This window comes from Equus asinus, chromosome 21 (assembly GCF_041296235.1).
Source record: "Equus asinus isolate D_3611 breed Donkey chromosome 21, EquAss-T2T_v2, whole genome shotgun sequence".
Taxonomy (NCBI): domain Eukaryota; kingdom Metazoa; phylum Chordata; class Mammalia; order Perissodactyla; family Equidae; genus Equus; species Equus asinus.
This window is the reverse complement of record NC_091810.1, coordinates 32,353,600-32,375,167: the sequence shown is the minus strand read 5'-3', so window position 1 is coordinate 32,375,167 and position 21,568 is coordinate 32,353,600. Positions and strand designations below refer to the sequence as shown.

Here is a 21,568-nt window from a genome sequence, read left to right as displayed (position 1 = left end):
GCAGCATCATTTTACGTTTCACTAAAAAAGAAAAAAACACTGTGAAATCAACTAGAACAAGCCATCAATCAAAAGATGCGCCCTGATTTCAGAGATATAAATACGAGAGAAAAGGTACATCTTGGAATCAATAAAATATGGTAATACCATAACTGCAATCTTGTCCAACATGATTACTTGAAGTAGAGAATTTTACACTGCTTTGTATGGACGCTGAACATAAATAGAAGAATATGGAAACATTTTCAGTAGCACACTTTTTGTTTATTGACCTATGTAAAAAAATAATAGGTCTTAAAAAGTCAGAACAGTAAAAGAATATGCAAAAGGGTATTTCTGTTTCTAGAAGACTATACAAATATGCAAAAAGGAATAAGTTACTTTTTTGGATGTCTTTTTTTTGTTCCAAATTTTTTCCCCAAACTTCATTTTTAATGATACAAATGACTAAGGACCAGTTTAACAAATCATCTTTATGTACATATTACATGCTTTGGAATATAGATAGAAAATGTTCCAAAAAAGGTTGTTCGGAAACTTCTCTATTCACAATATGAACAAGAAACCTGTATAAAAGGGGGAGAAGGAGCACCTTGTACACAATTTTGAAGCAGAGTAGAGATGACAAAAAAGATCAATCTGGAATATGGAAATATTTGTTCTTAAAAAAAACCTACAATAAACCATAGCTAATTAGTTCTTCCAAGGAAAGTATGAGGTAGTTTTAGCCTCATAATTAAATCTACTGCAGCTTGGAGTTTTTTTTATGACCAATCTTGTTTTTGTCACTTGGAGACTTAGAACCACCTGTGGAATCCAGACAGTATGCTTAATTTTCTAATGTTCACCATTTTAAGGCACGCAATTCATCTAAAATGATGTGGGTTTGTTGTTGTTGTTGTTTTAGGTTCTTTCTGTATTACCTTAAAATACTTTTTTAAATGCTCGATTATTAAACTTTCCATATCAAGTCTGCCATTTCAAAGGACAGCCAGTTGGAAAGTTACCAGCCTGAATAATAGCTCATCATGCCATTGGTGTAGAAAGAAAAAAGGAGCTCAATGATATTGTACCTTAGAAAATTCTCCAAGCAGAGTTTGTCAATTATTCAGTGGACTGCTTCATTTTCCCCAGTCTGCTACCATAAACTTATATTACAGGATGCTACAGCGATAAGTCTTTCCAGAACCCATTTTATGGTGTTTATGAAAACCATCACTCTTTATAATATCCTAAAAACATTTACACTCATTCTGAACTTCATGAAAATCCAACTTCTCTTCAAGTAATTTTCCAATACTGTCTAAATTGTTCATGTCTGTGTAGAAATAGCATGTTATTCTTCACCAGCTCACAAATTCAAACTTTCTGATGGTGAGGAATGACTCAGAAGCTTCTAGTTTCCCTTCTCTCATCATCCTGAATTGTGCTCTGAAATTTCCCCTCTCCTTCTTTCCTAGTGGAGACCCTGAACGCACTGTTCACAGTTTCGAGGTTTGCCTTCAACAACTTTAATCCCATAAAAAGTGCTTGCTATTGATAAAGGCCGAATCCTCTCTTGGCAACGGTTCAATGTGTGGTCCAACCTTGGTTTGTCAGGTTAGTGACTGGACTTTGAAAGGCAAGTTGTTGTTTAGGGGCTCTGTGTGGCTTAGTGTGTGATTCACTTCCACCTCAGATGCCCTTAGGTTTCCAAAGACCAACAGCCTTCTGGGAAGACGAACACATTTTGCAAGGCACACTAGTGTGAGAACGCAGTGCTTGGTCAAGAGGTCCAACTGCAGTTCAGACTAATGTTCCAGGCTTTGAATCTTCATGCCAAAAGAGCCTCTGCTCACTACTGTCCAGGCTGTCTTCCAATCGGTTTCCATCTGTACCGTCCAGTTGACTGGTCTCTGTGTACTGTCTATGAAAGGAAACCAGAAAAGTTACTACTTGTGGTCATTTTTGTTCCCAGGGAACAAAGATTACTACACTCAAAGGAGTTAGTAGAAAGCACGGTTAAGAAAATCACCCAAAACTTGGAAATAAGGCAAAACATGACTGCGTGTTCTTTCAATGTCATACTGGCGCATTGTCCATCAGGCCCATGCAAGGATTATTTAGTTCTTTAGAGAGATATACCTTTGTCTGGCTTACATTTACCATTGGATTAGGATCCAGATTGTGTTAAATTGCATGTTAACTTGTAGGTTTTTGTTTGGAAGAAATACAAATAACTTCTGTTTAGTATAAAAGATTATGGTTATAGTTTTATCGCCCTGGACATTAACTGGTTTTGTATCTAATTTAGTAATCTTATTCTAGCATTTTCTCTTTCCATGTACTGAATTCAGTCTCTTGAATTCTCTTTAAACCAGTTTAACCATTCTTTTAGTTCTCTCACTAATGAGTTAAATAAATCTTTGACACATGTCCATTTTCTCTTTATCTTATTAAAAAGTATTTTTTGACAACCACATTTTAAGTATTCTTCAAATTAAAGGGATGTGCTAGATGTTTTCCTCAGAGACAAATGTTTAGAGGGAGACAGGGGCACCTCAGAGCATATTTTACATCTCTAGGGTATACAGGTCAAGTAAATTGGAAACAGCATCACATTTAAAGATCATAGGCCTTGGGTGGGATATCCAAATAAGAGCATCCTATTACATAAACCACTCCAGTAAGCAAAACCTCATTCTTAAAACCGTAGTTTAGAATAGGTTAGATAGTTAGTAGATTTCTTATTTTAAATTTCAATGTCTTTTAGTAAAGTGATTAAAAAGCCTTTGGAAGAAGAGCTTTGGAAAGAAATACTATATGAATCCACGTATTTAGTATTTGCATCTAATATAAAAAACAAAGTCAGATTTCCTTAACTTCACACATCAGTCAGGGCAAGCAAAACTCCTGCTACGCAAGAAGCAGCACACAGATCGGCGGGACTGTACTTACTACAGCTGGCTACCCTTAGCAAAAGAGAATTTAAAACTGATCTCATTTCTGGAGACACAACCATTTTCCGGGACAGAAGCCCTTGGTTTTGCCTAGTAATAGGTAGAGTTAGATAAGGAAGAGAAAGAAAAATGGAAAGCAGGAAGTGAAAGAAAAAAAGTTATTTGAAAACCCAGTTTGTAGAGCCAAGAATTTTATTATATTATATATTAGGTAGCATAAGAGACTTCAACATTTCTAATTCTGGAACGTTGATGTCACTGACAATTATACCAAATCCTACTAGGAAAAAAATTTTTGTTGGTAAATGTTTGTAGCTTTCTCTAGTATGAAGACCTGGACACTCCGGGGGAAAGGATTCTCTAAATAATATGCACTTCACTTATTTAACAAAACATTCACCTATTGCTAAGCATTTCAAATCTTTAACTTAAGGGCAGATCTAAGGTTTTTCATTTTTATCTTGAAATCTAATTTCTCTCTTATTTTAAGAATTATGTTTTCATCAAAAATAACTTATGCAATCTTTAAGCAAATTTCTAAAGCTTTACAGATGATTGTTACTATACTTGCCTTATTAATAGGACAGGTTAAATTAATCAGACTGTATCATAATGAAAAAATTCTAAATAAAACAGACAGAAATAAGCACTCCCATAACTCCAGGGCTGGTGGGGAAGGAGGGTAAACTGGCAAATCTTTCTGGAAAGCAAGTTGGAAAAAAAGACACTTTTCAATTTAATCTATTAATTATACTTATTAGAATGTATCCTAAGGAAATAATCTGGAATTCAGACAAATATTCTGCACAAAAGATGTTTTAACAGCGGCATTACTTAGAATAAAAAAAGAAAGTAAATCTAAAAACCGCTCAAATTCAAAATATAGGGAACTGTTAAGGTATGGTATATTTACTGAGTGGAATATCATATTGATCACATACAATAAGGTTTAAAGAGTTTTTTAAAAAATATAGGAACATACTTATGTTATTAAGTAAAAAAAACCTGGGATGTAGAATTCCATATATGACAAAAGATGTAAAATTGTATATATGATATCATTACGACCATGTTAAAAATGGATACAGAAAAATGGGAGATACATGCCAAAATGTTAATAGCTGCTATCTCTCGATGGTAGAATTATGGGTAAACTATTTCCTACTTATTCATTCCTTTACTATTTTCCTAATTTTCCGTAATGAGCTCATATTATATCACACATATGCATGTGTGCGTGCACACTATCTCTCTCATACACACAATAGGGATCTTTAAATAGTTTCTAATTTCCTGTACGTTATGCCCCCTCTGTTATCAGATTCCCCTTTCAAGCCATCTTGGGCTGGCTGAAATAGATGGGCAGACTTGGTAAAAACAGATGTTCTCTAAAAATGTTTAGCACTTCCTGAGTCCAATGAAAGTGGTGTTAAGGATATTAAAACCGTCTTATGCACTGAATGTTTCATATCATTTCTAACTAAGTCAACAAAAAGAAAAGTAGAAGTATACAAACACGACAACTATTAGCAAACGTCTCATGCAAAATGATTAAAAAACTGAGCTGAAAAAGTTCAGCTCAAATTTTGGGCCAAAGTCATTTTAGTTCTTGCTCCTAACGCATTTTCAAGAATTATTTACAGAAGCCCAAGCTATTTGACATCCTCTGCGGTATATTTTCATTAAAATTCTATTTTGAGCACACTCTTTGTTGAGTTCAGACAATTGGCCTAACATTTCAAGCCAAGAAAAACTCCCACTGAATACGGAGAAGAAAAATAAGGCTTCTGGAGTTGAATATCTTCAATTTGCTTATAACACTGAGTGCTTCAATAAGAAACTTATGTCTCAAATTCACCAATATAGACATCTTTATAAGCTACAGTCTGTGTGAGTCTCCTATGCCTGAAGGAATCTGACGTAAAGAAAACAAAATTAAATTTTCTAAAAAAACCTCAGAAAATCCTCTACTTCTTGGCACCATGGGTGCGGATCATATTCTGTGAGAAAGTGATAGGAAGAAATGATCTCTTCAAACTTAACTCCTGTGTATACAAAGAATTGAAGAATATGCAATTCAGAATTTGCAATCTTTTTTTAAATCACATTTTAAACAATCGATTCTTGAATATTTCCCTAAATGTTTACAAAGAACTACTTTCACAAATAGGACAGCTGGCTGCGTCTGTTGCTTCTTTTTAATGAACAGAGGGTCAGACACAAAAAGGCAGCAAATGTTTGAAATCAAGCCCGCCAACTGACTGCGAGGAATCTTGGTACGAACAGCCTTTTCTGGAGTAGAGAGATTTCTCCTGCAAGGTTCCGGAAGAGTCTTAAGTGGATACACCAATAATACAGTTTCAAGTACTACAATTAAAAAAACCCTTCAGACACACAATGTAATGTAGGGAACTCTGAGAACAGGGTCAAATTTGAGTGAGCTGGATTGGGAGTCAACAAACTTTTTCTTAAAGAGCCAGGTATTTTTGGTTTTGTTGACCATATGGTCTCTGTTCAACTACTTAGCTCTGCCCTCATAGTGTAAAAACTGTCATATATAATATGTAAATGAACGACTATGGTTGTTTTCCAATAAAACTTTATTTACAAAAACAGGTGGCAGTTGGTTTTGACCTGTAGACTATAGTTTGCCAACTCTTGAGCTAGGTTACTTCGCATTCATAAAGTAAAATAGGATCCCTGAATTCTTTTGACCAAGTAGAGGCTACTAGAATTTGCAAGCATTGCTTCCTCACCTGCCTGGAGAGGGCAAAGGATTGTAGATGTTGCCATAGCAGCTGGTGTAAGAATGCGCGGGGGTCTCGTATTCAGATAGCCCTACGGTTATCTGGGTCCTCCAGCTCCCAGAAGCATTTGTAGAAGACACTAGAAATAAAGATAAAAAGAGAGATAAAGTTAGTGGAAATATTCAAAGTGAAAACTGTTTAAGCCATTTAGATGTACATTGTAATCAGCTGTGTGCAGAGTCGAGGTTAAGAGCAAGTGTTTGGAATCAGCCGAGTTCCTGTTCCAACTTGGTCACTTACTGGCCGTGTGACCTTGGGCAAATAGCTTATCCTCTTTAAGCCTCGGGTGCTTCATTTGTAAAGCAGGGATAATAATACAAATATGTTCTGTGTAGGCATGATATCAGAATGAAATAAGGTAACGTATGAAAATATTTAAGCACTGTGCCTGATACAGAGTAAGCACTCATCAAATGATAACTATTAATATTATTAACGCGAATAAGGTTAATTAAAAGGCATGCTATAAAAAATAACCCAAAAGACAATCCAGAAAAAACACTGCCTATATACTGAGAGAATCTTCCCATTCCGGCTATGGTGGCTCGACACATAAGGCTTCAGCTGTAAAGGTAAGATGATGAGTTTGAATTTCTCGGAGGCCTTTGGAAGAAAAGCATTTCATAAGTTGACTTGTTGAAACTTGTCTGTCACTCAGCCAAAGGCAACACTGGCCACTAGCAGAACAAGGCAAATTTTTTGCCTTTAACAAAAAGGTGGGGAAGAGGGGAGGATAACGAGTACAGGAAGAATTTCAGGAAGAAGAGATTTAGTTCTACTGAGGCACTGAACTGGAACAAGACAAGGGTATAATTTGGGAGCAAAGCCCCACAAATGCCTCATTGCTGGGTGTTTGCTGTCCTCTCTATAAAACCAGTCCTGCTCCATGCCTAGGACGCACAAGGTGACCATGATGCCATTCTCGTCGTCCAAGACTCACAAAACCAGCATTGCTCATGGATCCTTCCAGCTCTCCTCCATTTCCTGTTCCTGGCAGCCAACTTCCTCCTCTTCTCTCACACCTCAAAGCACTTGTGTGGGACAAACACATTTCAAAACTCATCTGTGGGGGCTGGTCCTATGGTCAAGTGATTAAGTTCACGTGCTCTGCTTCAGTGGCCCAGGGTTTTGCCAGTTTGGATCCTGGGTGCGGACCTAGCACTGCTCATTAGGCCATGCTGAGGCAGTGTCCCACATGCCACAACTAGAAGGACCCACAACTAAAATATACAACTATGTACTGGGGGGCTTTGGAAAGAAGAAGGAAAAATAAAAAGAAAATAAAAATTAAATAAAGTATTTTAAAAAACCCCAAACAACTCATCTGTGGCCCTCGATGCTCCAAGGTTTTGACTCAAAGACGTAACATACTTTGAGCTTCCAAGAATGTTTCATCACTCTAAGTCGGGGACTGTGTGGCTTGGTGGTTAAGATGTCAGAACTGGGAGAGAATTCCCACCCCAGCACTTACTAGCTTCGGGGCAGGGTCATTTAAACTCTCTAAGCCTGGACTGCCTCAGCCGCAAGATTAGGACAATAAGAATAAACATAACAACAGTGCTCACCATATAGAACTATTGTGTACATTAAATGAGATAGTGCATACAGAGTGCTGGGCATGCCACATGGCACTGGGTAAGCTGCCAGTAAATGGCGGCTGTCATTACTACTGAAACTGAGTCACCGAAAGGCTGGAAGTTACGACAAAGCCCCTGACTAATTTGGCAAATAATTGGAATCTTATCTCTCTGTGTGAATGAGGCATGCTTGTTGTAATACCTTCCTGTAGCTATAAAATGTAGGCAGGAATGAGGAAAATTCCACAAGAGAATTCCGGGAACCCCTTTAATTCCTTAAAAAAGTGATGCCTTTTGATCGCTGGGGCCAATCCTGCTGGTATCAGCAAGGCTCCTACCAGGTCTGAATCAGGAAGTATTGGCTCCCATCTCACCTTTGCCCCAGACACTGAGCCAACGGTCAGGAATGCTGATTCCTGAGTCACACCTGCTTCTCCCCGGCCTCACCGTGTAAGGAGGCAGTACCCCAGCCCTGTGCCCTGATGACCAGCCACGTACACCTCAGCCCTGCCTGTTTGATTCTTTCTTTCTAACACTATGCCCAGGTTTGGTTTCTCAAAGTTTTTCATGCAATGCCCTGAACTTCAGGGCAAAGAAAGGCGTTCTTCGATCAGAGCCATAAACAACGAGAAATAACTCCAGGGGCCTTTTCACATGTGAGGTGTAGTAATGGATGGGAAGGCCTTAGCGGAAGTCCAAAGTCCTACACAAACAAGAGAACTTGAACCCAAACAGAAATCTCCACGGAAATACCTCTTGTCAACAAGCTTATGAAACTTTTAAAGGTGCAGTTTCACTGACTACTACACAATGATTCAGAAATCCATATGTCTTGCTAAGGTGTCACGCTTAAAAGAGATGGCAAGACTCGTGACCTCAGGTTTTCAAATAGTTCAAGAACTCATTCATTTCTTAGAGCTTTACAATTTCTAATTCCCATACATTCCACTGGCTGCTAACTAGACCGTGAGCTCATCAAGGCCGGGAACTGGTTCAGCACTGGCTCCTCAGCATCTTGGATGTGCCTGCTTGTTTGCTGAATGAATGAAACCGTAGGCAGACATTCCTCTTATCCTCCTATTTCTCTACTTACAGTACTTAGCACAGCTGGGGGTGAGCAGTTAGCCCGCCACAAACGTTAGCAGCGTTAGGGGCCAAAGTCAATGCATGAAGGGAACATCTCTAATCAAAATTATTTTTGAAAATTCTTTAAATCAACCATAAAGTGGAGTATATATTGAGTCAAGACAATGCAAAGTACTTAGAACAGTGCTAGGCATAGTCCTTAATAAATGCCTGCTCCTATCAGAATTATCAGAAGTCTTATGCAGTTACCTAAGGGTTCAGAGGAAACTGCCTTTAGACGATCAAATTCCTGGTGGTCAAGAGGGAAGGAAGTATACTTCTAACGTTTTTGGCTTACCTGAAGGGTTTACTCTATTCTTTTAATGTATCAAACCTCAATGACCTGAACACATTTAAGAGATGTGACTGTCAATGTAAGACCTAGAAAAGATACAATATGCGGAAGTCCCTAACAAAGGGCAGCATATAGAGTAGGTGCCTAATAAACTTTGTTGGATTTCAATCTACAACTTGTTTCATCAGACTCGTGTGGACCATGTTCCTTGGAAAGCCAGGGGAACTGTTGTGAAGTTGGCAATTCTTACTGTAGCTCCACCCAATAGCTACCACTCTCATGACCTTCGGGGATGGTCTCGCGATCTTTGAGGGGAATGGTTTCCGGTGGGCAGGGGACATGGTAAATTAAATCCAGGTGTCAAGTGCCTCCACGTATTCTTACCTGAAGAGTAGGAAGATGCTCGACTGCTTGGAGAACAGGGTATTTGCAGCCCGGCAAACCCCAGGCATCTCTGCGATCCCCTGTCTGAGTCAAAGCTAGTCTGTGGGCTGTGCCCCTGCTCCTTTTGCCCAGAGGCCCGCTGGTACCAGCCACGCAGGTGCTCTGCAACTAAGGCCTTGTGGATGTTTTTGGTGATATGCTCCGACTTGGCAGCTGCCTTCCTTGGGAGCCGGAGAGTTGCATACGGGTTGTGGGGTACCCGGTCAACCTCGTCTTCATGAAAGGATCTGCTGTAGTCCCTTTGGCGGTCGTATCCATAATGGGCTGAGGACCGGTAGGAAGGATTGACACTGTACTGTCCCTCAGTGTCATTCTCATAGACATAGCCACCACTGTAATAAAGATCACACTCTGTATATGGCGTGTACCCAGCAATATAATAACTAGAAGATGGTTGCTCCTGACTCTTTGAGTAGACGCCATTCCTCAAACTATCCTTTTGTGCTAGGTTGGGCATGCTTCCTGAATTTGAAGCGGCAACATTCTGTTTCTTGGACCTTCTCCGACCCCTGGCACGAGTGTCCAGAGTCTGGGTGGTGTAATAGGGGCCGGCAACTGGTGTCACACAGTAATACTCCGTGCTTGATTGGCTGGTGTAGGAAGACCCGTCATCGAGGATTTCCGTGCTGCTGCTTCTTTGGGATTTGGAGAGGGAGAAAAATGGCTTATCGTTGTCCATCTCAGAGAGCAGGTGGGACTGGGACTCGAGGCTTCCACTCCGCTGGCGGCAGTGCTGAGATGAAGATTCAGGTCTGAAAGTGGAGAAAGGTAAACTCATAAATGAGAAAAAAGAAAGCACTGAAATAAGAAAAAAGAACACCACGCTGAATGATTTAGTAGCTCTTGAACTGCAAGAGGACTTTTAAAGTTTCCAAAGCTGACCGCACAACAGAAGCCACTGGTTCCCATAATCTGTTGGTTCACGTGTAAGTTCATTATCATGGTCAAAATGCGAAAAAAACAGGTTCTGTCAATGGCACAATCCACATCCTTTCTTGAGGATAGAAAAGATAAGCTGAGGATGCTCAACCTGCAGCACAGCCTTAAAAACCCCACATGCCTTTGGAGGGTCCCCTCCTCCACCAGGACAGCAGGATACCTACACCAGGGTGGAGGCAAGATATTTAACCTCTCTGAATCTTGCTTCCTCCTTTGTAAAATGAGGACTAATACAGTATCTAATATCTACAATTAAGCTTGTTGTGGGGACTAAATAATATAGGGAATATAAAATAGTTAGCACAGCCTTCAGCAAACACTTCAAAATGTTGCTATTATCTTCATCTTCCATTGAATAATGAATGACAATGTCTGGCTGGGAAAATTAAGGTACAAAAATATCCAATATATACTCCAAAAAGTTCATTTTCTTCACCGACATATTTGAAACTGTGAGTAGAAAACACAGATCCACAAAATAGAATCCTGCAGCAGAAAGTCCCTTAAAATGATTTAAAAACACAATGTGAAACAAAACCTTCAAACAAAATCAACGGAGTCAAAGCAAGTGGAATAAAGGGCTCTTACTCCAAGTGGCTGCTGCTGTAGGCGTTTCGGGTAAGAACCGGTGTGGTGGGCATGCTTCGTCCTCCTTGGGGCCGCCTCTCCAGGGTTTTGTATGGGCTGCTGTGTGTTGACAGCATTTCTCTGTGATGGGAAGAAGAAGAATTCAGGAAATGATGAGCTCCCCAGCATCTCTGGTAAACTTGTCTCTGCTAAACAAATAACTTGTCATGAGCTGATTTGAAACTTAGTGGAAACTGAAGGAAAGGGAGCACAGGGAGAAACTTGGGAAGGGTGTCTGTGGTTTAGTATCTGGTACATCCTAGATGAGTTTTAGGGGAAGCACAAGTGGTCTGATTCTCTGAGTCATAAATATGAAGGAAAAAAATGAAAGACTTTAAAAAAAGAATGTACTGAATAAAATAGATTGAAAGCAACTAGAACAAGGGTCAGCAACTCCTTTTTCTAGAAAGAGTCTAATAGTAAATATTTTTGGCTTTGCAGGCCCGATGATCTCTGTCTTAGCTACTCAAGGCTGTCCTTGAAGTGCGAAAGTGGTGTAGACAATACGCAAGTGAATGGCGTGGCTGTATGCCAACACTTGACTATGAACACTGAAATCCAAATTTCATAGAATTTTCACATCACAAAATATTATTGCTTTTGATATCCCCTCCAACTATTTCAAAACATAAAAACCATTCTTAGCCCATGAGCCATACAAAAACAGGCCACAGGATGGATTTGGCCAGTGGGCCGTCGTTTACTGGCCCCTGGACTAAAAGGAAACGTCCTTAGATCACGTTGCCTACTTCCCTGCACAGTGAAGACACAATTTGAAGTCAACTTTTTAATTAAAAACGACTTGATTAAATTTTTACATATTACAAAAGCACACCAAGTTCACTGCAGAAAAGTTAAAAAATATAGACAAAGAAAAATTTAAACGAACATAAGCTGATACTTCACATATAACCAGTTAATATTAAATGTTTTCAGGTATTTTTCCTAAGCATATATACTTATAAGCATTTATACTTTTTTTTTCTTTTTAAAGATTGGCCCCAAGTCAACATCTGTTGCCGATCTTTTATTTTTTTCTTCTTCTTCTCCTCAAAACCCCTCAGTACATAGTTGTATATTCTAGTTCTAGGTCCTTCTAGTTCTGCTATGTGGGACACCACTTCAGCATGGCCTGGCGAGTGGTGCTAGGTCCGCACCCAGGATCCAAACTGGTAAAACCCGGGGCTGCCAAAGCAGAGCACGTGAACTCAACCACTCGGCCATGGGACCAGCCCTACATTTATACTTTTAAACAACAAAGGATGAGATCTTACTGTATATTTTCTTTCAAAACTCACTTCAAAGGAAAACAAACTTGTATCTACCGTTTTGTGTTGCTTAATAATCATCTACAATGTTATTTTAATGACTGTATAGCATTCCACTGTGAAGACTTAACATAATTTATTTAAACAATCCACTAGTTGAGCACTTGGGTTGATTTCAATTTGCACTAGTGTAAACAATGCTGTGATGAGCATCCTGTAGTTAATTAATTCAATAGGAAAAATTCCTGTAAGTGAAATTCTTGGATCCAAGAACAAACTCATCTTAAGCTATTGGGGAGGTGGGCATAATAATTTTTAAGATAATGATTAACAGTTATAATTCTTCCTTTTGTTAAAATAGGTTTGTTTTCCCTAATATAATAAACATGCTTGTCCAGTGCTATCTAATAGGACTTTCTTCAGGGATGGAAATGTGCTATATCTGTGCAGCCCAGTATCATAGCCACTAGCTACGTGTGCCTATTAAGCTCTTGAAATGTGGCTAGTATGACTGAGGAACTAAATTTTTAATTTTATTTACTTTTAATTAAATTGGACAGCACAGCTCTAGACACTTGAATCTCTACTGTTTAAGACAAAAAGTTCTTAAGTGCTAATCCACAAACTGGGGCTGACATATGATAAAAGTTTTCACTGGTCTTTGACAAATTAGAACTATTACAAAGCATTGGTTTTCTTTTCATAAGTGAAATATTATTTAATTTAAATAATCTTCCTTTATTTTGAGATTAATTTCCATCTTCACTGAGATGCAGTACAACTTATTGACTAACATCACATCACAAGTTTTGGAGTCAGGCTACCTCGGTTCAAATCCTGATCCCAACATTTACTAGCTGATAAACCCAACAAGTTATCTGTGCTTTCTGGTCCTCGGTGTACTTATATGTGAATAGTCACGATAGTATTAATACTATCAGGATTGTTATGCAGATTAAATTCATTAATATATATTAAAACACTCTGAACAGTGTCTAGCATATAGTAAGTGCTCAATAAACATTAACTTTATCTTATTATTATTATGACGATGGATGTATTTCCAATATTTAAATGTCATTTTTTTTCATGAAATCATGGTGCTGTTTGTTTGAACATTCTGATTAGGCAAAATAAAGAGTTGGTACTCCTCTCTTGGGTCCTATTAAAAAAACAGTATTAATCTATGCAGACAAATTCTAGCAATCACTGGTCCGTATCTTTTTAAAATCTGGTGTTATTGCCTTGATAATATTTACCTGAGACACCTGAGCAAAAAGTTGTATAATCTATTTTACAGATTACAAATGAGTTGGAATCCCATTTTTATTTGAAAGATCAGAAGTCAGTCCTGTCACTTGGTTTGGTAAAATGGTATCTAATGACAGTTTCCTGAGAGTATGGGTTATGAAACTGAACTTTGGACGCTGTACCCAAATCTAGATTATAATTAATGTTCTTATAATTTAACATAAATCAAATAGACTTTAAAATCCAGGAAACAGTAAAATTTTTTTAAAAGAGCTCTTAAAAAATACTTCCACTTGCTGTCACCAACAAATAACTGGGCTAGTTTCAGTGCTTTGGTTTTACAAAATAACCCCTTCTGAAAGGAGAAATAACGTAATACAAAAATGAGTAGACTATTTTGGAGGAAAGAGCTGATGGCTGTGAGGCAATCACTTATTGATGATGTGACTTCTCACCTGGACTGCCTGGTATCCACAAACTGGTCATTGATGGATGACTTCCTGAAGTGGATTCGCTCAATACCAAGAGACTTGGGGGGAAGAATTCTTGGAGAATGAGGTACTGAACTTGATCGCTGCCCAGCAACAGCGAAGGTGTCATTGGCTAAAATAAGTAAATGAATGAATGAATGAATAAATAAGTAGGTAAATAATAAATAAGTACATAAATATCTTCCCAACACCCCTTCCCCCAAAAAACTAGAATATTTGGTGAACTAAGTGTTCTTCCAGTGATGTTGTTTTTAGAAGGATGTAACTTTCCAGAAATTTGTTTTTATATTTTATACGCTAAAAAAAGAAATTACTGAATACTCTTGTGAGACCTGATCAACTTTTGCCAATTCAACAGGTGCCACTCTGAGCAAAGAAATCACCCAGGTGGAAAGACTGATATAGCTTTTCTAAAGTTATATTACAGAAAAACTCCAGTGTGTAAAAGGCTAAGAGGAAGTTGGCCTGGATCATTTTTGTTCAACTCCCCTTTTAAAGCTCTTAGGCCTCTCTGGCTGACCAAAGGCTCATCCTATCATTGACAGTGATGAAACTGATGTATACTGAGTCATTAGAGACTTATGTCTCCCACTGATATTTGTATTTTCAAAGAGGAATGGCAAGCATGACTAAACCTCAGCTCAAAGGAAGAATTTTGAAATGGTGGAATTTCATGCACCATAAAACTTGGGGGGAAGATTAAACAGCAGGAGTTAGTAGCTTTCCTGAATTCTTTAAATCACATTTGATAGCTAGCTACTCCTCTGCTTAAGTACAAGGGATTACAAGGAAATACTCTATCACTTGATATGAAATCCATTCCATCATGAAATGTGTTGAACAAACACAGGCCATCACAACAGATACAGCCTAACTCTATGAAACTGACACAATGACATGTAACCCAATTTCTAAAATGTGTATTTCTTCCTAAGGAAAATAAACTAAACTCCCAGTTATCCAGAATACAATGATCATCAAAGTCTACACTATAATTTCCTGGTTTGATATTGGACTTCAAATATATAAGATGTCACCATTTGGGAAAGCAGGGTGAAGGACTCTGTATTATTTATGCAACTCCTTGGGAATCTATAAGACTTTCTCATGTTATGTTTTCTGATTCCCTAAAGTCATGCAGTTTGTACGGTACTGTATTTAATGCTAAGTTAACCTGTGTAGAAGTTAACTGTAATCCCCATTTCCCAACTGCTCTGCATAAATGTAAGTTAGTTGAATCCACTGTCCCCTAAAGAAAAACAAAAGGCTTACCTTACTAAAAAAATTATCTTAATATTTCAGAATATGTAACATTTAAACCAAAAAAGGGGCGCTACTTACGATCGTCATAGGTGGCAGTGTCAGACAAGGAGCTGCTCTCTGATGGGATTATGTCTTCTGCAAATAAAAATAACTACCATTAGTATGATTGTGCATTTACACATCTATAGTGAGTTTGATCAAGCAATTCTCAATGAAGCGCATCTTATTTTATTTCAATAAATGTAACTAATTACAGTGCACTAAGAATAATTAACTATTATAAGAACAAAGTCATTTACTACTGATGATATAAACATCTTACATATTGTACAGATATTACATTGGACTATTCCTTAAAATGGAACAGACCTCAAGGCAGTTTTGGTTTTCAACTAGCTTCCACACAGAGCAAAATCTTTACTCTATACACTGAGGGCTTACAACTAACAAACTGGAAAGAAAAATCATGCCATTCATGTCATAAATGCTAACTGTTATATAAAATACACTTGAATGCTCATCTGAGAATCTACTGTTAGTATAGCTTATTTTTTGACCCCTCCCCTGATGAAAAGAGGCTTTGATTAACAGAGTGTTGACACTTTGCAGTGTATGAGCTTTTCAATTAAACCAGGGTTTCTCAACAGTGGCACTATTGACATTTAGGACTGGATAATTCTTTGTTAGAGGGAGCTGTCCTTTGCACTATCGGATCTCCAGCCTCTACCCACTGGCTATCAGCAGCAGCGCCATGTTCAGTTTTGACAACCAAAAATGTCTACACACGTTGCCAAATGTTCCCTGGGGTACAGAGCTGCCCCTGGTCAAGAACCACTGAATTAGATAGACTTGGGTTCAAATCTTGGTTTTGTCAATTTTATTGACTACAAGACCTTGGGAAAATTACTTGATCTCTCTGAGCATCTGGCTCAACACTGACACGGAGCTAAGAATAGTACCTAGTGTGTAGTGCTAAGGTGAGCGTTAAATGAAATAATGGACATAAAGCCCTTAGCCCAGCTCCCAGTGCAAGAGAAATGCTCAATAAATGTTAGCTATATTTATTACTTTTATTACCTAGACACAGCATTCTGGCGAAAGAACTCTGGTGATTGGAAATGCCCATAATGATCTGAGTATTACTGGAGCCCATCAAATGTTAAAAAAAATCTATTTAGTAAAAAGAGATATCTCAGATGTGTTGATCTGCTTTGGCAAATCATTCCATACTCTGTCAAGTACTGGAAAAGTTACAGGCAACTATGACACCTCAATGTAAGCTTCAAAGCCATTATGATGGGAATCTCCCCCATCCAATCTCAAATGTCAGTCTCTATCAGAGCCAGGCAGACTATCTCTTCATTGGACACACAGTGGAGCTTGAAGACGAGGCAGTTGCCAGTACAGTCAGCTGTCAGGCACACTTTAAAAATCCACCCAATATATGCTCAACCATGGGCACCATCTGCTGCCCAAATGTCAGTCACTGTAAAGGAGAACACTTGAATCTCGCACAGTTTGGTAATGAATGGGCCACAACAAATGGCTATGAAAGTAAAGCCCCCTGCTAATCACCCATCTCTCTAGGTCCAAAATGTAACCACCACCAAGGCCAACTGGATTTTGCATTCAGAGTCAAAGCCATCCTAAACTGTCCAGCTGTAGCTGACTAACACTTATGTGTGGATGTCTCTGCGTTCACTTTCCAAAAGCTGTATCTCTGCTTTATAAATCATATAAATCCTATAGTTTATGTGATATGAAATATATATATATATATATATACACAAATCATATATCCCCTAAAGTATACCCTAAACTCAAGTATACTTTAAATGTAGGTACCATATTTTGTCAAATCTAAGATGCATAATTATTTTATGTCCCAGTAAAAAAAAGTACTGCCAACCATAATTGTAGCACACCATCTATAAGATAGTATCCCAATTTCACAGATGTTTAAATGTGGGGAAAAAAAAAACCAGTCTTGGAGTCAAAGAAATATAATCATATTTCAACCAAAAATCAAGGCTGAAAACCATGCTAATAAATATTTAAGGCCAATTGGACTTGAAATCAACCTATATGAGATTTCTCAGTTTCTTTTTCTGAATATGAAAGTCTTAGACATAATATTGAGAATTTTGAAAACACAGAAGAGTACTAAGAAGAAAATTGTTACTTGAAATTCTACAACTATTAGTATTTTGAAATATTTCTCAACCAGTCTTTATCTGTGCATATTTATACAATGTCGAGATCATGTTGTGGTTACAATTTTGTATCTTGCATTTCTGCATTTCATGTTTTATCATGAATATTTGCCCATATCTTTAAATAGCTTCCTATGCACGTGTGTTGGATAGGTCCTTAAAAAACTGTATGGTCTGCTGCATTAAAAGCCTTTGAGAAACTACTGGGGAGGACCCAGCTCTCTTAATGCCCTGTGTTGTCAAATGTATTTCTTGCACTGACATCAGGCCAGTTAAAGGTGAATCTGTCTTACTATGAAGTAATATTGCTGTGTATTTCTTTCGTCCTGAAAATTAAAGCAATGGAATAGTATAGTATAATAGTGTGAATGACACTGAAAACCAAGTTCACACACTTGTTAACTGAAATCCCAAACCATTTTTATCCTAGAAAATTTACTTTTAATCTTGTTCTTTCTTTTATCTCTCACCAAATGAACTGCATTGGAAACGCTCCATACCATCAAGAGTATTGACCATGTGACTCAAAAAACCTGGCTTATTACTAACCTGGTAAAATAACTGTTGCTTTCTGGCTGGGTTTCTTTCCACATCTAATTCGGTATTCATTTATTGCATTTTCAATCTCCTGAAGCTTTTTCACTGCGTCCGCGTAATCCTGCTTTCGTTTTTTCTTCACGGTTTTGCAAAGGTCTGGCTCATTGGCAAGTTTCTTTGCAGCTTCAACCAGCTTTTGCTGTATCAAGAAATTGCTCTCCAGTTCTTGCAAAGCAGGATCCTGCATTTATACAATGATACTGTTTTATTTTTATGGACACGTACAGTCACTCTCACACGCACTGGATAATAAAGCGATATTTCTTGTGCATTCACAGATCAGATGCTTTTTGAGAAGAAAATCTTCCTAAGTTTTACTGGATAGGTATCCGCAAACAGTTTCCTAGAAGACAACACCTCCTTCACCCATTTACTTAAACTTCTCAGTCCAAACCCCTCTCCTTTTCAAAGCAGGGAATGTCCTTTCATTCATTCAGTTGGTTGGGTGAAGATCATATTTTTTCAAGAGAGGATTCTTAACCCAAGATTCACAGATACAGAAAGTCTGATTCACATGCACAGCTTTAGAAACAGATAAATTTGGGTTTGATTCCTCTTTCTGGTGGTTCCTGGTTGCATGACCCTGGACACACTGCTTAATTTTTTAATGCTTCAGTTTTTTTCATTTGTAAAATGGAGATAACATCTACCTTATAAAAGCAGGGTGAAGATTAAACGAGATAACATATATACATTGCTTAACTCAGAGCTGGGTATACAGTGACCACTCAACAAATAGCAAAGCCACTCTATTACTGATGGAAACTGCTAGCATTTTCTAAAGGCAAGATGGCTAAATTTCTGCAACAAATATGAATAGGGTCATACTGTCCGATGATGTGTAAATGAGAAAGTACACACTACATTGGCTAACAAATCTTTTAACTTTGTTATATGTGAGTGCTGTACACATATCACCCCATTGAATACTCCATGTATCCCTGAGAGGGGAGAACAACATTACCCTCATTTTATAGATGAAGAAACTGAGACTAGAAAAAATGATACTTCAGGGAGGGCAAACTATTTGCCAAAGGCTACTTAGTTTTAAGTGGAAGAGTCTAATGCTGGAGTTCTTAATACTCATAATAATGTTTCTCAATTTATAAACATTTGGGGTTCTTTTGACGCTCTCTATGTTTGGGGGAGTCAAGTAGTGAGAAATAACTCAATTTTAATTGGACTGTGCATGAAAGAAAGACTTCCATTTGGTCTACATTGTCAATTTCAGCTGGTGAGATGAAAACGTGCAGCAGTGACTCAAAAACCAAAGGAACAAGCCAACCACACTCATTTGACAGCTTTTCTGTCTCATTGTTAACAGAAATACTCAGAACTGGTGCTCATACCTCTTCACTGGGCAGCAAGTTGTCATCTAATTTGAACGCGGTACCTACACGCCTTCTGACCTGAGGAGGTTTCTCACCTATGTTCAGAGGATACTCCTTTGGTATTTTGCCTGTGAGCTCCTGTAAAACAGGACGGAATCGAGAGGGGGATAATTGACCTTGGCCGGAGCGGTCAAACACAACTTAAGAGTCCAAAAAAAGCAGAAGACACTCACAGCCTCCCGCAAACAGATCTTCTTAAGCTCCTCAACTTTCTTCAGGAGTTTTTCTTGCAACAGCTTTTCCTTCTTCTTGAGTTCAAGAATTTTCTCTCTCTTTTGCTCCTCACTTACTTCTGAGTCTTGAGAACCTGGGGGGGATGGGGGGGAGCAGGGAAGGTTTATACAAGGGCACGTTTCCTTCCTTTGCAAAGGACAAAGGATTTTAAAGCCAAACCTCTTATTAAATAATAGTTTATTTCTTTTCTCCTTGTTTCTGAACATAATAAAAGGAAACTGGAGAACATTTTCTCATGCTTCTGGGCATCAAACAGAACCTCGTAATAAAATGTGCCTTTTGCATTTTGGCTCAGTCATTTTAGAAGCAATGATAAAATGCTTAATGTTTCAGACACACCCAAGGAAAAATTTCATTTTTCTGAGCAGGAGAGAAATACCTTGAGATAGTCGTTCAGAATGTTCTTTTAGAAAGCAAGCAAGCAAGCAAGGCAAAAGAATGTTCTGTGCTTCAGATTCACAAGTTGGCAATGGGATTTAGATGGGAAAATTCACATTAGCGGAGTTACATATACTTAGTGATAAGAGATTCCAGAACTTCTACAGTGGAAGGGCTTAGAGGCAGCCATCACATTGCGTGAGGGGATGGGGTGTTTCAAAGCTTGTAGTCATGTCTGATTTTATGATAGACATTAGAGAATTAGAATTAGACAATTGTCTGTACCAAAAACTAAATGTCGGGGCCGGCCCAGTGGCACAGCAGTTATGTTCACATGTTCCGCTTTGGTGGCCCGGGGTTTACCGATTCGGATCCCGGGTGCGGACACGGCACCGCTTGGCAAGCCATGCTGTGGTAGGCATCCCACATATAAAGTAGAGGAAGATGGGCACGGATGTTAGCTCAGGGCCAGTCTTCCTCAAAAAACAAAACAAAACAAAACAAAAAAACCCCTAAATGTTGCGGGAAGAACCTGACAGAATTTATGGAAAGAAAATATCCTTTCTAGCCACCCCTAGGCACTCACTATATTTGCATCCAGTGTTACTTATACAACCTGGCTATTTATAATTTAACTTTCTTTATACTCTTTTTTAAAATTAGTTTAAAATTTGTATTAGAAACTGCTGCATACGATAAAATTAAGTGTGAAATAAAATAAAGATTGCTTATACTTCCTCTAATGCAAAATGTTACCTGAGGAGATTAAACTGCCATTGCTTGCCATGATGAACTGACTTTTCGCCTCCAATGTCACCAGTTTGGAGACCCTTGGTGCTCCCGTCTCCGTCAAATCCATGGCGATGTCGTCCAAACTCCTGGCTGAAGGAATTTTTGCCTAAATTGAACAGCATTGAAATGGAATTAATTCAATTAAACCTAATTCAAATTAATAAAATAATTAAATTACTATAGAATAAAAATGTCAACATGGAGGACAATTTAGAGTTTTTATATATTAAAGAGACACTCTTCAGAAACAAAATATAAGGCTTACGCTTTGCAGCTAAAATATTTTAACAACTATGCATGATTCTCTCTCGTGGTATAGTTCAATCGTTAGCTTTAAAATGTCACCAGCAACACCACCAATGTGTATACACATGCATGCCAAAAAGTTGGTAAATCTTACAACTTTCTAGTCAGGCTATATATCGCTCATCTTTTAAATGTAAGAAAAATTAAAACAGTTGGTAGAAACAACAAAAACCCATGTGCTTGCATCTTTTCTGAGAAAGCTTTTCTTCTGAACAGAAAGCAAATGGCACAGGAGTTTGTCTCTATAGAAATGCTTCTAGTTACTTACTTTGCTTTGCTTCCGGTCCAAGTAAAACTGATGCTGACTAATGGCCATTACCCAGATGGATTTGATGAGCGACGAGTTTGCATACCACGTTTGCACAAAGAGGCCACTTTGCCCAAAGGTTCTTCTTGACACCGAAATCCTGAAATATTAAGGAAAGCACTCAAATTATTCACCTCTGGCCCAGCACAACACAAAAAGTACCCAGTGAATAATGTTGTTAACAAGCATTCTTTTTCATTGTTATTCTGCTGCCATACTCTTTTTCTTTTTTTTCAATTGAAGTCACATTGTTTTGTAACATTATGTAAATTTCAGGTGTATATCATTATATTTTGATTTCTGTATATACTACATAGTGTTCAC

At 38.1% G+C, this 21,568-nt stretch overlaps 1 protein-coding gene across 10 annotated transcripts in view; it reads right to left on the bottom strand.

The window, feature by feature from the left end:
• Window positions 1–242: 242 nt before the first annotated feature.
• FRMD4B (FERM domain containing 4B) overlaps window positions 243–21,568 on the bottom strand; it is a 307,930-nt gene continuing 286,604 nt past the window's right edge. For 5 of the 10 annotated variants that reach the window (XM_070492242.1, XM_070492243.1, XM_070492240.1 and 2 more), the window contains 12 exons: window positions 21,206–21,344; window positions 20,596–20,737; window positions 19,401–19,534; window positions 19,186–19,305; window positions 17,789–18,017; window positions 15,105–15,161; window positions 13,728–13,875; window positions 10,715–10,834; window positions 9,128–9,939; window positions 5,696–5,825; window positions 2,938–3,029; window positions 243–1,906 (listed from right to left, as the gene is read on the bottom strand). In XM_070492242.1, the coding sequence (XP_070348343.1) occupies window positions 1,791–1,906; window positions 2,938–3,029; window positions 5,696–5,825; window positions 9,128–9,939; window positions 10,715–10,834; window positions 13,728–13,875; window positions 15,105–15,161; window positions 17,789–18,017; window positions 19,186–19,305; window positions 19,401–19,534; window positions 20,596–20,737; window positions 21,206–21,344 (2,239 nt within the window). In that variant the 3' untranslated portion in view covers window positions 243–1,790. The remainder of the gene's footprint in view (window positions 1,907–2,937; window positions 3,030–5,695; window positions 5,826–9,127; window positions 9,940–10,714; window positions 10,835–13,727; window positions 13,876–15,104; window positions 15,162–17,788; window positions 18,018–19,185; window positions 19,306–19,400; window positions 19,535–20,595; window positions 20,738–21,205; window positions 21,345–21,568) is intronic. The other 5 variants (XM_014836092.3, XM_070492244.1, XM_014836091.3 and 2 more) reach the window with 1 other exon arrangement.